This window comes from Triturus cristatus, chromosome 6, assembly GCF_964204655.1.
Source record: "Triturus cristatus chromosome 6, aTriCri1.1, whole genome shotgun sequence".
Taxonomy (NCBI): Eukaryota; Metazoa; Chordata; class Amphibia; order Caudata; family Salamandridae; genus Triturus; species Triturus cristatus.
The window spans coordinates 534,853,528-534,866,403 of record NC_140589.1 but is presented as its reverse complement, the minus strand read 5'-3'; the positions used below and the strand labels follow the sequence as shown (position 1 = coordinate 534,866,403).

The window sequence follows — 12,876 nt, the reverse complement described above, 5'->3', positions numbered from 1 at the left end:
CGATGCCTCAATGTAACCGATGTGCCCCCCCCCCGCCCCACCAGAGCACAAAACTTACTTGCTCCTCACCCGGACGCCTGGAAACAAATGGTTTTCAGGCATCCAGTGCTACCTGATGACGTTGGTGCGCGTTGTGCGCGCTGACATCACAGCATCACCGAGGGGGGGTTCGGCATGGCAGCGGAAACTCATCCGCTGCCAACCCCCTCGGCTGCCTATGGGGGGAGCACCAGCACTTACCCCATGGGTGGGTACCATGACGGAGCGGTTCCGTCAGGAGCACACGCCGACCGTGGCTCATGACGGAACCGCTACGTCATGAGCACGAAAGCGTTAAAGAGATTATTGAAATGCAGTAGTAGAGTGGGTGTGGAGTGGGTGTGATTCTCAGTTCACAGCTGCCAAGTTTACTGTATGAATATGAGTGACATTTATGGATTTTTAGTGTGCACATGAATGACTTGTGAGTTCTGGTTTCGGTTTCATATATGAATATATAATCCATCTAGTAGTTTACTTGTGTTGTGGGACTTGTGCAATCCTATTGTTCAATTGGGACTAGAAATCATGGAATGCAAAGCAAAAATGTGTCTTATATTGCCTCATTACGCTCTGACCGGAGAGGTCTGTTGCACTTGAATAGAAAGTATGGCTTTTGGACGAGTGTTTCCCCAAATGTCTTTACCAAGTGTTTTTCCATATGGTACAGCTAGCATGAATACATTTGATGTTTAGTGAAGCATTATTGCTTTCTTGTGCTATTTAATTGAAGCAACTGCAAGCTGTCAGAACTGCCTGCCCCTCCGTAGGGTAGCAGTAGCAGAGCATTTGATCCACAGTGTTGATGCAGTGAGGATTGGTGGGGTTCATTACGGGTCACCACCAATGTGCCTTTTTGTGATCTGTGTCTGCCCGTGTCCCGTTCTGTTACTATGCCTTCTACCTTGGATTCAGTGAGCCAAGACTGGTGACTGCATGTGTGCAATGTTTGCAGTGGTGCACAAAGGGATCAGGTACGGGCAGACCAGGGTCTTTTATTGCCACATGGAATCTGCAGGGCACACAAAGAGTGGCTCTTACTTCGGTCCGAGGACTGGGGTGAGGGGTCAGATGTCTCTGTCCTAGGAGTACTTCGAGGCAGTGGCAAATGGGTGGGTGGAGATGTGCACTGACTCTATGACAAGTGCATCCTCAGACATATCCTTACAACACTCTGCTGTCGTGACCCTGTGTCAACCCGGTGAGAGGGTTGCACTTCCACACTGTGGACTACCTGATCATATCAGTTTGTTAGAAATTGGGTTTCTGGTTGGCAGAGCTATGTACCCTGTCCAAGCAGGAACCACATTCCTAGTCAGGGTGAGTCACAACACCCTAAATTATCCTGTGCTCACCCTCTGGCCCCTAGGTACTGAGCAGTCAGTCTTAACTTAAGAGGCTATTTGTAAAGTATTTGTGCAACACTTCAAACAGTAACACAGTGAAAACACCACAAAGAAACTCCACACCAGGTTAGAGAAATAGCTTGTAAATGTATAAATAAAACAAGATCAAAACAACAAAAGTCCAATAAGTAGAACTTGAGATATGCATTTTTAAAGAATAAATTGTAAAATAGCGCTCAGAAGCAATAACACTTAAATGGGACATCTGGCCCTGCGAGACCGGAACAAAGTCAAGAGTTCAGACTGATTGCAATGGAGTGTGGGCCAGATACAGGGACCCAGTGAAGCCCGCTAATCAAAAGTACCTTCATTCTGGTTGCGTCAACAAAGATGTAGGATGCAGTCAAGAAATGCATTGGTGTTCCCATGCATTTGGGGTAATACGTTGAATTTCTTCTCACAATGGCAGCAATGCGTCAGTTCTGAGGGCATTGCGCCAGTTTCGAGATGTAGCTCCTTAGAAGGCAATGCACCTGTTCCGATATATAGCGGTACCAAAGGCAATGTGTTGTGTTTCTCCATGCAGTAGAGGCGATGGGTTGATTTTCTCCATGCAGTGGCAGTGATGCATTGGCTCCGAAGCAGTGTTTCCAAAGGCAATGCGCTGGTTACGATTCGAATGCGCTTATCCTGTTCCCGCAACATTGGCAAAACTTCGATTTTGCTCTCGCAGCAGAGAATGCATTGGTTCCGCTGAAGCAAAATACCTTTGGCCCACTTTCAAGGGTCCAGGACTGGGGTGGCACCACTTAGCAGGGCAGACTTACAGATGGCAGAGTCCAGGTGCAGCAGAATGACAATTGTGCATTTTGTTTTATATCCCTGAGACTTAAACTAGGAGTCAAGCCAGCAATCCCTTGGAGTCAATCTGGGTTTCGGATGGGTGAGATGCAGGACCCGTCCTTCTCACTCCCAGGCAAGAGGGCACCAGGCAGCAGGTCAGCACAATAAAGCAGAATCCCAGGAGAGTAGCAGTCCAGCAGAGTGGCAGTCCTTGTAGCAGCAGAGGTCCAGTAGTGTACTGAAGTCATAGTGTAGGAGGTCCAGTATGTATACCCAGTTCTGCCTTTGAAGTGAGGAGACTTTGGAGAAGGCTCTTTGATGTGCATAGATGTCCTCCCTTCCTAACCTGGCTCGAGACTCACTACAGGTGGGTATGCAGCCCTTTGTATGTGGGCAGGACACAGCCTATTGAGATGTAAGTGTGAGGCTGTGCCCACCTCCTCCTTCCCTTCTCTCAGGATGACCTATCAAGTCACACCTAAGCTCCCTTTTCGTGTGGCTGTCTAAAAGGAGTACATAAAGCCCAGCTGTCACTAAACCCAGACTGAAGAGACACAGGCAGCAGGCACCAAATGGCTAAAGTAAGAAAATGTCAGCTTTCTAAAAGTGGCATTTTCAGAGTTGCTATTCAAAATCGGACTTTACCATAAGTTGTCATTTTAAGCTGTGATTCCAGAGACACCTGACTTAGAAGTCTTATCTCTTCCTTATTGGGTATTACACGTATAACTTGTAATAAGGTAATAACAGTGTTATCCTATGGGATGAATAGGCCTTGCAGTAGTGAAAAATGAATTTAAGAGTTTTTCACTACCAGGACATGTAAAACTTAAAAGTACATGTCCTACTTCTTATATATACCGAACCCTGGCCATGGGTTATGCAGGGCCTACCTTAGGGCTGACTTATATGCATTAAAAAGGAAGGTTTAGAACTTGTTTAACTTGCCAGGTCGACGTGGAAGTTTAAAACTGCAGTCATAGGCTCTGCAGTGGCAGGCCTGAGACATGGTCAAAGGGCTACTTAGGTGGGAGGCCCGATCAGTGCTGATGGCCCACTAGTGGTATTCAATGTACAGGCCCTAGGCACATGTAGTGCACATTACCAGGGACCTATAAGTAAATTAAATATGCCAACTTGGTAGGAGTGAATGTTACCATTTTCAGAGGAGAGAGCACATGCACTTTAGCACTGGCTAGTGATGGTAAAGTGCTTGGGAGTCCTAAAGCCAACAAAAATGAGATCAGAAAAAGAGGAGGAGGAAGGCAAAAGGTTTGGGGTGACCCTCCAGAGAGGGTCATTTTCCTACAGTATGCCTTACCCAATCAGAGCACAGTAGACTCAGATGGGCAGTCTCACATACAATGCCATCTAGTCAAAATGTACATCTCACAGCAGAAGCCAAGTGACACAGTAGTGACAGTCTGAACAGAGCCTTCAGTATCTTCAAAAATTTGCCATTCCTGCATCACCTCTAGGTTTTGTGAGGTCAATCATGCTGCAAGCTCTCGCGTCCTTGTGGTAATGTGGGAAAAATATGAAAAGCGATAGTGTAACCCCAGATGCATGGCACTTGGCAGCGCTATCACATGGCATTGACTCACCATGAAATCAACAGTGAAGTAGCACCAATATCTATTGCTTATCTAGAGATTTGGAATCTTGAGGCATGCTCTCTGTTTTGTCAAAAGAGAGAAACTTGGGTACAGCTAATGGTGAACAGCATATGTGCAACTGCAATCTGCATTTGATTTTCATGTACTGTATCTGCAAGTAAAGTTCTACGCTGGGGTTCTTGTTGGAGGACAAGTGTGCTCCAATAACAAACCACTCAGTTCTAATTGAAATTATCACCCCAATCTTCACAACAATGACAGTACCCCCGGAGAAGTCTGAAATATGTATTGCACAGAAAAGCAAAAATCACTTTCAGTTGAGAGAAGAGGGGGCAACAGGACCAGAAGGCTGCTACTCCTTCAGCCAGTTCGGGTGGCACACATGAATGCCACACTTTCACAAGACAGGCTATAGGGAACTTTTTAAAGAAGCTGAATCACTGTCTTCCTTGGCATAAAGTAACTAGGCAGTATAACTCTTCACCTTCAATGAGTGGGCAGCTATTTAAAAGACAAGGTGTCAGTTTGTACAGTGCTATGTATTTGCTGCATTTTGCCGTATCCTTTTCAAGATTCTCGAGGGAGAGAAAACATAGTTTGGAAAACACGGCCTTCTTGCTCTGTGTACTTTGGCATAAGAGATTATGCTTACCACTTTTAGAGTTCACAAACCGCCACTGCTTTAGGCATTTCTCCAGTTCCCATTTCTAAAGTTGTCATTGAGAATAATACAGAGTAAACAATATTTATCAATACCCAAATGAATTAAATGGGTGGCTCGCTTGAAAATAATTGACCATGTCACTCAGGAAAAGAAAACAGCTTCCCGCCTGATGCACAATGTATTTTATGACACTGATCCTTCACTATTAAAAGATAGACGTATCTGGTGGAGATCTCCATTCTTACTCCTTTGACAGCGCAGGAATCTTTGTATTTCAGTCGCTAGGTGTAATCATTAAATAACCACCGCCACTGGTCGTATCGGCCTTTGTTAATCGACAAGGAGACATTAAAAGGAGCAATTTTATACATCAAACACCAAGTAGAGTGAAATCCATTTTGGGCTCTACAATAATCAACTAAGAGAGTTGGTGTGAGTTAAAGGGTTGTATCAACATCTATAATAAAACTCAATTTGTTTGATTCAGTAAATATTAGTCTTCAGTCCTCATTATTAAAAATTCAAATAATGCATTAGTCAATATTTCAAAGCAAGGTAAAAAACAAAATTAGTGAAGATGGCAAATAAGATAGAGGTGATACAACAAGCGTGTTCCATAAAAGAATTTCATCATTCCAAATTAAGGATTAGGATGGTAAATCATAGTTAAATCAAGAAAAGATGTCAGTTCAGAAACCCCATAAAGAGCCCGAATGAGAGAATAAAATGCATAAGCATGAAGCCTTTGCACTTAAAAAAAATTATTTTCAAGCTGCAAGGTATTCTCGCATCATTAGAATGGAAAAGGACTAAAAAGGGAAATCTATCATGAAGTGATATAACCTTATGGATCTCAATAAGAGTCCAAAGTGCTCTTGAGTTCTACAAGTCAGAGTGCAGAGCAAGAGTCTGAGAGTCTACTCTAGTAACAAACACTAATATAAATTTACTAAACTTCAGGTTGCAATGATTGACATATTCATTGTGCTCAGCATCCAATAGGAGTTCAATAAACCCCTGGGATAAGGTAGACTCCCTAGTTTCTCATGTCTTCACAATAGGCCACAGAAACAAGTGCTTGAAAAGATACTTTGTTAACATCTTGCGGTTCAGACAGTTCTTATGTTATGTTATGTTATATGCGGATTTATAGCGCGCTCCAATAGTCGAGACTGTCCTGGCGCGGGAGTGAAACTAATCCAGGTGGTAGAGGGATCGGTTAATCATGGATTTGAAAGAGGTGCGTTTTAAGCAGTTTTTTAAAGTTAGACAGATTGGGAGAGTGTCTGAGAGCGTCAGGCAGGGCGTTCCACCATTGAGCACCCTTTACCGTCAAGGATTGTCCGCCCAGACGAGCTCTTTTAAATCTGGGAACGACCACCTGCTTTCTGGAGGTAGATCGCAGCTGACGGGTCGGGAGGTAAAGGATGAATCTTTTGGCTAGGTAGGCAGGGCATGGTCCATTAATGGCCTTATAAACGAGGACCAGAGTTTTGAAGTGCACTCTTTGGGCTACAGGGAGCCAGTGTAGATCCTTCAACTGTTTGCGAACGCTAAGTCTCCTAGAGATGTTAAAAATGAGTCTCACCGTTGCGTTCTGGACTACCTGTAGCTTTCTGATCAAGTAGTCTGGAGCCCCTACATAAAGGGCGTTAGAGTAATCCAGACGGGAGAGCACCAAAGCTCTGGCAACCGCCTCCTTGGCCATTTGAGGGAGAAGAGGAAAGAATCTGCGAAGAGTAGTCAGGGTTCCAAAACACGTCCCCGCCAGTCGTGCAATCTGATCTCGAAAACATAAATCTGCTCCAAACCAAATACCCAGGTTCTTGGCCAACCCACTCTCTCCCGTTGGACATGTTGATTCAGTGGGCCAGATAGAATTCTTAAAGTTAGTGGGAAATTGGCCGTAGAGCAGAATTTCTGTTTTTTCCTCGTTGCATTTGAGGCAGGCTCTGGCCAGCCAAGCAAATACAGAGGATAGGCATTGGCGTACTCCAGAGGTGCACAAATTCTCCTTTTTCCAGGTGAAGAGAAGCTGGGTGTCATCGGCATAGGCCATAATCTTAGCACCCCAGCTCTCAGCCAGCCGGATCAAGGGAGTTAAGTAAATATTAAATAAGAGGGGACTTAAGGTTGACCCTTGTGGGACTCCAGTTTCTACCCTTCGATTAGCGGAGCAATAGGGAGGGAGCCAAATCTGTTGAGTCCGGTCAGAGAGGAAAGACCTGATCCACCTCAGTGCCGTACCCGAGATGCCGATGTTCTCCAGTCTAGATAGGAGCTGGAGATGGGGCACCGTGTCGAAGGCGGCCGAGAGGTCCAGAAGAATAAGGGCCGCTCTGCCGCCTCTGTCAAGGCAATCCCTTCTTCAAAGTTCTTCACATGAGTCATGTTTCCTGCCATCTCCTCTTCTCGAGGTGAGACCATCACCATCATTTGTGTAATACATAACAAATGCCTATTGTAAGAAAGTCACCCTTTTTGCCCAGATCAGCCCCATATTTTTACTGATGCTGTTGGTTACTGACTCTGAAATTGCCCTAGGCTCTATTGACCAGGCCCATGGCCAGTGCTCTGTCATCTAAAGGTATATGGAAATCGGCATAATTCTGATTGACAAAGATAAACTAGCTGTATGTTCCTAATACATGGTTGGCAAAGTCGGTTTAGAGGCCCCAGTGGGCTTAATGCAATTACATTTGTGCATTGCAGTGGTGTCTGGTAAAGCTAGGCCTACCTTGTAAGCTAGTTTAAAAAAATATATATCTCCAAAGTCGCCTTTGAATTAAAAGTACTTCCAAAGTCAAAAACTACCTTTTTATGATGTCACCCACATGGTCCACCCTAGATGCCCCAAGGGTAGGTTGCATCATTATAAAAAACATAGGGTTAGTGAAAAAAAAAATATTATATGCCCTGGTAAGTAAAAACAGCCAACGTAGTTGTTTCTCATTACAATGCTGCTTGCCCCATAGGCTACCATTGGGAAGGCTTTATAAGATTTAATAAATTCTAAGGTTTCATTGGATCTAGCTCGAAATATCATTCAAACTATCAAATTAATGGTTACATTAAACCCAACAACTTCCCATGGTCAGATTTAATATAACTATTACTTAAAATTGTTTTTTACAACTTACTATCCTGAAGTTAACTAAAGCAGCCCTTTGGCAGCTTCTTCTGATTAGTCAGACTTTGACAGCCTGAGCTAAGCTGCCCCCTGAGTAGGTATGAGGAGGTCTCGGGCGACAACAATACAGCCATTTGGTGGGAGGAGATAAGCCAGGGAGAGAAAGGGAGCTGGGTAGATAAGCAGGTTTTCAAAAACAGGAGCCCCTGCAGAAAACAGAACCCGGACCATCTCCATTCCTTGCTCTCTAGCCATATGTGAACCCCCCTAATTAGATTAGGAAAGGGGCTGAAGGGGAGTGTAAGCAGTTGATAGCCAAACCTTTGTGTTGGGCTCCTCAGACACACACACCCTGGAGAGATTTTTTGCATTTTGATTTTTGGGGAGAATAGTGCATTCTGGGTCAATCATATGCCTCACTTTGCAGGAAGTGGTCATAGAAGAGGGCGGTAACTTTATCCCTCTTGGTTAGGGTGCCCCCCCTTCCGCCCAGCCCAGAATATAGGATAAATAGCTTCCAGCCAGAATAGAGGATAAATATGAAAGAGCTTCAGGAGCTTACCAGATCACTGCCTGGAAAAGAAGAGAAGTACGGCCAGCTGAACCACTGGACTGCACCAAAAGAAAGATTGAACCTGATGCACTCACAATGCTCCACAAAGAAAGAACTGTGCCTGACTCCAAAAGTGAAGGCGTGCACTCTCTGGCCAGCAATAGGTACAAACGACCTGAAGAAATCACTTGCAAAGCCAAAGAGAGGACATCCCAGATGACCAGTGGTAACTAAACTTGTCCTGGCCTGTGCAAGCGCATGGTTGGAGATTGAGTTGTGGCCCCCAAGTGGCAATCCAGAGTCTCTGAAGCCTTGACTATTGCTAGAGGACACTTATCTCTGCCAAGGGACCAATAACCAGCTGGCAGCCTCATTGGAACCAATGCAAACCGATGCGAAGGAAGTGAAGCCTTGCACAGCTTTGCCACTGAGCTGCCAACTTCAACAGAACCGATGCAAAACGATTTGAAGCCTCACAACAGAACTGATGCAGTACAACGCGACAGAACGCAGGACCTTGCATCACAGCTCTTACAACTTATTGGAAACTAGGCTCGAAGCCTCACAAAGAATAACCGCACCATGGGCCTAACCTGGCCCTGTGCCTAGTCTGCACTCCAGTACTGTTGGCCTGAACTTGTGGCTTTGTGCCTGTCCAGCATGACCAGATATCCTCAGTTGGGCGCTTTGCACCTATAAGCACTATTTCTACCCACATGTCTAGAAATACATGTCTCTGGTTCCCTACATTGGATGTTTGTCGCTTTGGTGTTGGTATGACGATACAAATATTCTCTATTGTAAACTGGTGTTTGATTTTTATTGTGTTGTGTGTTTTACTTATTTATTGTTTTGTTGGTTTACAAATGATTTACATATACCTGTCTCCTAAAATAAGCCTGACTGCTCATTTGCTAAGCTACTTCAGGTTGAGCAGAGATTAATTTACTGAAACATGACTGGACCTATTAGTGATTGCGGTATTATTACTAGCTCAGGGTACCTACCCCACCTACTAGCCCACTTTCCTACACATATTCACTAACTAACAGAAGGCTTTTGGAAAGTTACAGCATCTACAGTGGAAGAGAAGCACATTTTGTGCAAAACAGTTTTCAACATGGAAAACAGGCCTTTCAATGCTAATGTATAAATTACTGTTAATATAACATCACTAGTTAGGCTAACTTGAGTCAGTACATAATGTTACTTCACTGGTATTCGTGTCACGCCAAAGTATGACTAGCCACTGCAAAATTTGTATTTATTATAAGTCTTATTTAGCATAGACGTTTGCACTTTTCAGTTAAATGCGTTTTTGCTTACAAAATAAGGAAAATCGCTCCAGCACCTTTTTTCCTGTTCTGTTTTCCCCATACCAAATTGGTATACAGAGTTCACAGATCTCTTAGACATCTAAGCACCAATTTATGGAATGACCTTCACTTTCAGCTTTGGGCGACCCAGAATCAGCCGTCGTTCCACAGATCATTCAAAACTTTTTAGCTTTTTACGGGTTTTTTCCAATTAGACGTTTTTGAAGCGCTTTCGCGTTCTCTATACATCAATAATAAAGTAAAATAAGCCAAGCCACTTTGAAGCTTGTGAGACACACTTCACTCCTGTAACTGGGCTCCTGACCAATTATGCACAGACAATCCCACTCCATATTTTCCGGAAAGTCCTACTTTTAGTTTTAAGGTCGAAGGAGGACATAGTAATCAAGGTACAGGCTCAGAGTGTACAGCACTGAGACGTTAGAGAATGCGTTTTACAAGTCCCTCATGGAATTAATTTTTGGTTCACAGACTACTCATAACAAGAGGGTAAGCTATAAAAAGTTCATTTGATTTTTTCAGGGTCATCTCCGTTGGTGATTTGGAAATAAATTATTGTCCATCAGTAATAATTCGCGCTATTGTATTGATTTTATGTTGTTAAATTATTCTGGAACGCACACTTGTGGTTTTGCTTTGTCACGTTTCACGTCATTAATCTGAGCTAAACTGGTTTTATGTTGTCTTCTAGTCTGTCAAGAGGCGGTTTGGGAAGCCTATAGAATTTTCCTGGACCGGATTCCTTACACATCTGAGTATCAATATTGGGTGGATGCATGCCAGAAAGACACATTCTGTTTATTCGATATCGGAAAGAACTTCAGCAATTCTGTGGAGCATCTGGAAATTATTCAACGGGTAAGAGCAACATTGTCAATTAAAATACAACCTACAACACGCTGTATGATAGCACTTATAGTCATGTCTTTGATATTGTTAATGTTTTTGTAAACAATATTAGCACTTTTGAATGTTCCTCTGAGCAATAGTATTCATTTGACTCTGGTCTCCAGAAGGTGTTTCCCCTTCTACACTTTGTGTCTGATTTGGAGTTATGTGCTAAATACTCAGATTTCAGAAGGAAGTTGTCAAAGCCCACAAGACACAAGACAGACTCGGGTGGCGCACAACCCCAAAATGTGGAGGAGGAGGTCAGGAAAGGGGTGCTGGGGACTAGCCCCTGTTGAGGTGAAGTTCCAGTTACTCTTCTGTTTACTTAACGGTCCACCATACCATACCAGAATATAATCTGTACCAGATTTACCTTAAAATGGAGCTGCGTTAAATAGACAGCTGAGAAGAGTTACATACCCTCCTCTGGTGATTGATGAAGAGGGAGATGGCCGGGAGGGAGGGAGAGGAGGGCACACCGGACGGCGGGGAGGGGGGCATGGGACGGAGAGGTGGGAAGAGGCCAGAGGACTCTGGGGTTGTAGGGGAGAAAGGGGGAGACCACGGAGAGGCAGAAGAGGGTGGGGATAAATGGAGAGGAGAGACCCCGAGTCGAGGAAGAGGCTAGAGCAGCAGATGGGGGAAGAAAGAAGCGCTAAGCTCCGTAAAGCGCTTCAGCGCCTCGTCAGGAGGAGGAGGCGCTATATGGTCACACTTAAACCACGGAGAGGAAAGCACCTGCTGCTAGAGCTGGCGCCGCAGAGGGGTGAGACAGGGAAAAAAGAAAAAAAAAAAAAGAGAGATTGATGAAGCGAGTGAGGGATCTCTGCCAATAACCCTACAAAGGCAAGACGAGATAATGTTTCAAAACAAGATCTGACTGCCCAGCATGCTACATGCAACAAGGATATGCCATGAGCATTTAACAATAAATAACTGGTGTGAAAGCACGTGAGTGCTTACTAGTATTAGGCTCTGTCACAGCTGTTTTCAGATTAGTTCATCCGGTTTTATTGTTACTTCACAAACAGATCTAATAGAATCAACATTGTACAGAATAATGTTTCTCCTTGTCAAAGTCTTACGCCAGACTTCACTTTTGAAAGCCCCTGATGTGAATAGTGGTGCCCTCTGTATTTGAAGTCTTTATCAAATGGCATACCCCAAACCAGAGGCAGAAGCAATACTTAGGTTCAGCATTCTTTATGATAGGCAAGACCAAGAGTCTGATTAGAAGCCATTTCAAACTAGAGTCAATTGTCAATTCAGGTATTCCTAAATCTATTAGATATTAGCCAAATGAAAGTTTCAAAACACATACAGAGGATCAGTAACCTGGTTAAGAATATCTTGCATAACGGGGTCTCGAAAAATACTCTAGTCAAAAATGTTCATGTCCATAAAAGCCTTGCTACTAGATCTCTACATAAGCCGATTTCACTTACATTAAAATTGGGTTCTCAGCGATATCAGTGGATCTCTGCAGCTTCAGTTTTTCTGGACATTGACAAACTTCACAGCATTGCAGTTCAAGTTCAGTAATCTCACCGACTATCAGTTGAGTCTAGACAGAGTTTCCTTTTAGAACGGGACTCCACCCAAGAAATCTGTGAATATCAGTGGTTTCAAAATGGCCAACACCTCCAGAAAAACCTCATGGATGTATTGAGATCCTGCAAGCACACTACCTCACTAAAATAGTAGGGCATGGTTTACAAAGGGCCTTCATTTGTACACATATGTGAACGATGCCACAAAGACTTTCGTCCCTCCTACCATGGTCCATGACTGACAGCCCCCAAGGTGCTTGTTGCCACAGAAGGTACCTGAGGGACAGGGCATGGTTGAGGACCAAGGCCAGGCTGGGAGGATAGGTGTGGAACGAGAACCCTTTTTGGGAAGAGGCAAAGGTCTTAGAATGGGAGGTTCGAAGGGCACTGAACTCGCTGTCTATAACATTAAATCAGAGTGGAAACCTCATATTATGTCAGTGATAGTGACTGCATTGTGTGACGTGGTACACCGTAAGATGTTATCCTGTTTGGATATGTGTCTTTCATGTTTTTTTAGCAGAGCCAAAATACATGCAGTATTGCATGTTTACTGTATTAATATGGCTTTTTTATGATATGGTCATTTCAAACATGTTTAGTTGACTTCTGCAGTTGTAATGTAGTTCATGCCCTCAACAAGTATACGTTTGGGTCTCTAAATGTACATTAATTGGACAAAATGTGTATTTTGTGAACCAGTGGTAAATTTATACCATCAAATGTACTTTGCTAGTACAAATGTACATTGACTGAATTCAACGTATGTCTGGGGGTGGGGCTAGCTACAAGGCCAGCTGGATGCATGCCCAAAAACTCCAATGATACTTCCACTTTTGGACCAAATCAGACAGACGCCGACCTGAGGTTCTCCGATGGAGGTTGAGTCTGAGTCCATGAACAAGAG

General features: G+C 43.9%; 1 protein-coding gene across 1 annotated transcript in view; it reads left to right on the top strand.

The window, feature by feature from the left end:
• Positions 1 to 12,876, top strand: part of IMPG1 (interphotoreceptor matrix proteoglycan 1) — a 1,638,967-nt gene that overhangs the window by 518,160 nt on the left and 1,107,931 nt on the right. The window contains exon 3 of the mRNA XM_085609628.1: positions 10,220 to 10,386. Within this exon, the coding sequence (XP_085465754.1) occupies positions 10,220 to 10,386 (167 nt within the window). The remainder of the gene's footprint in view (positions 1 to 10,219; positions 10,387 to 12,876) is intronic.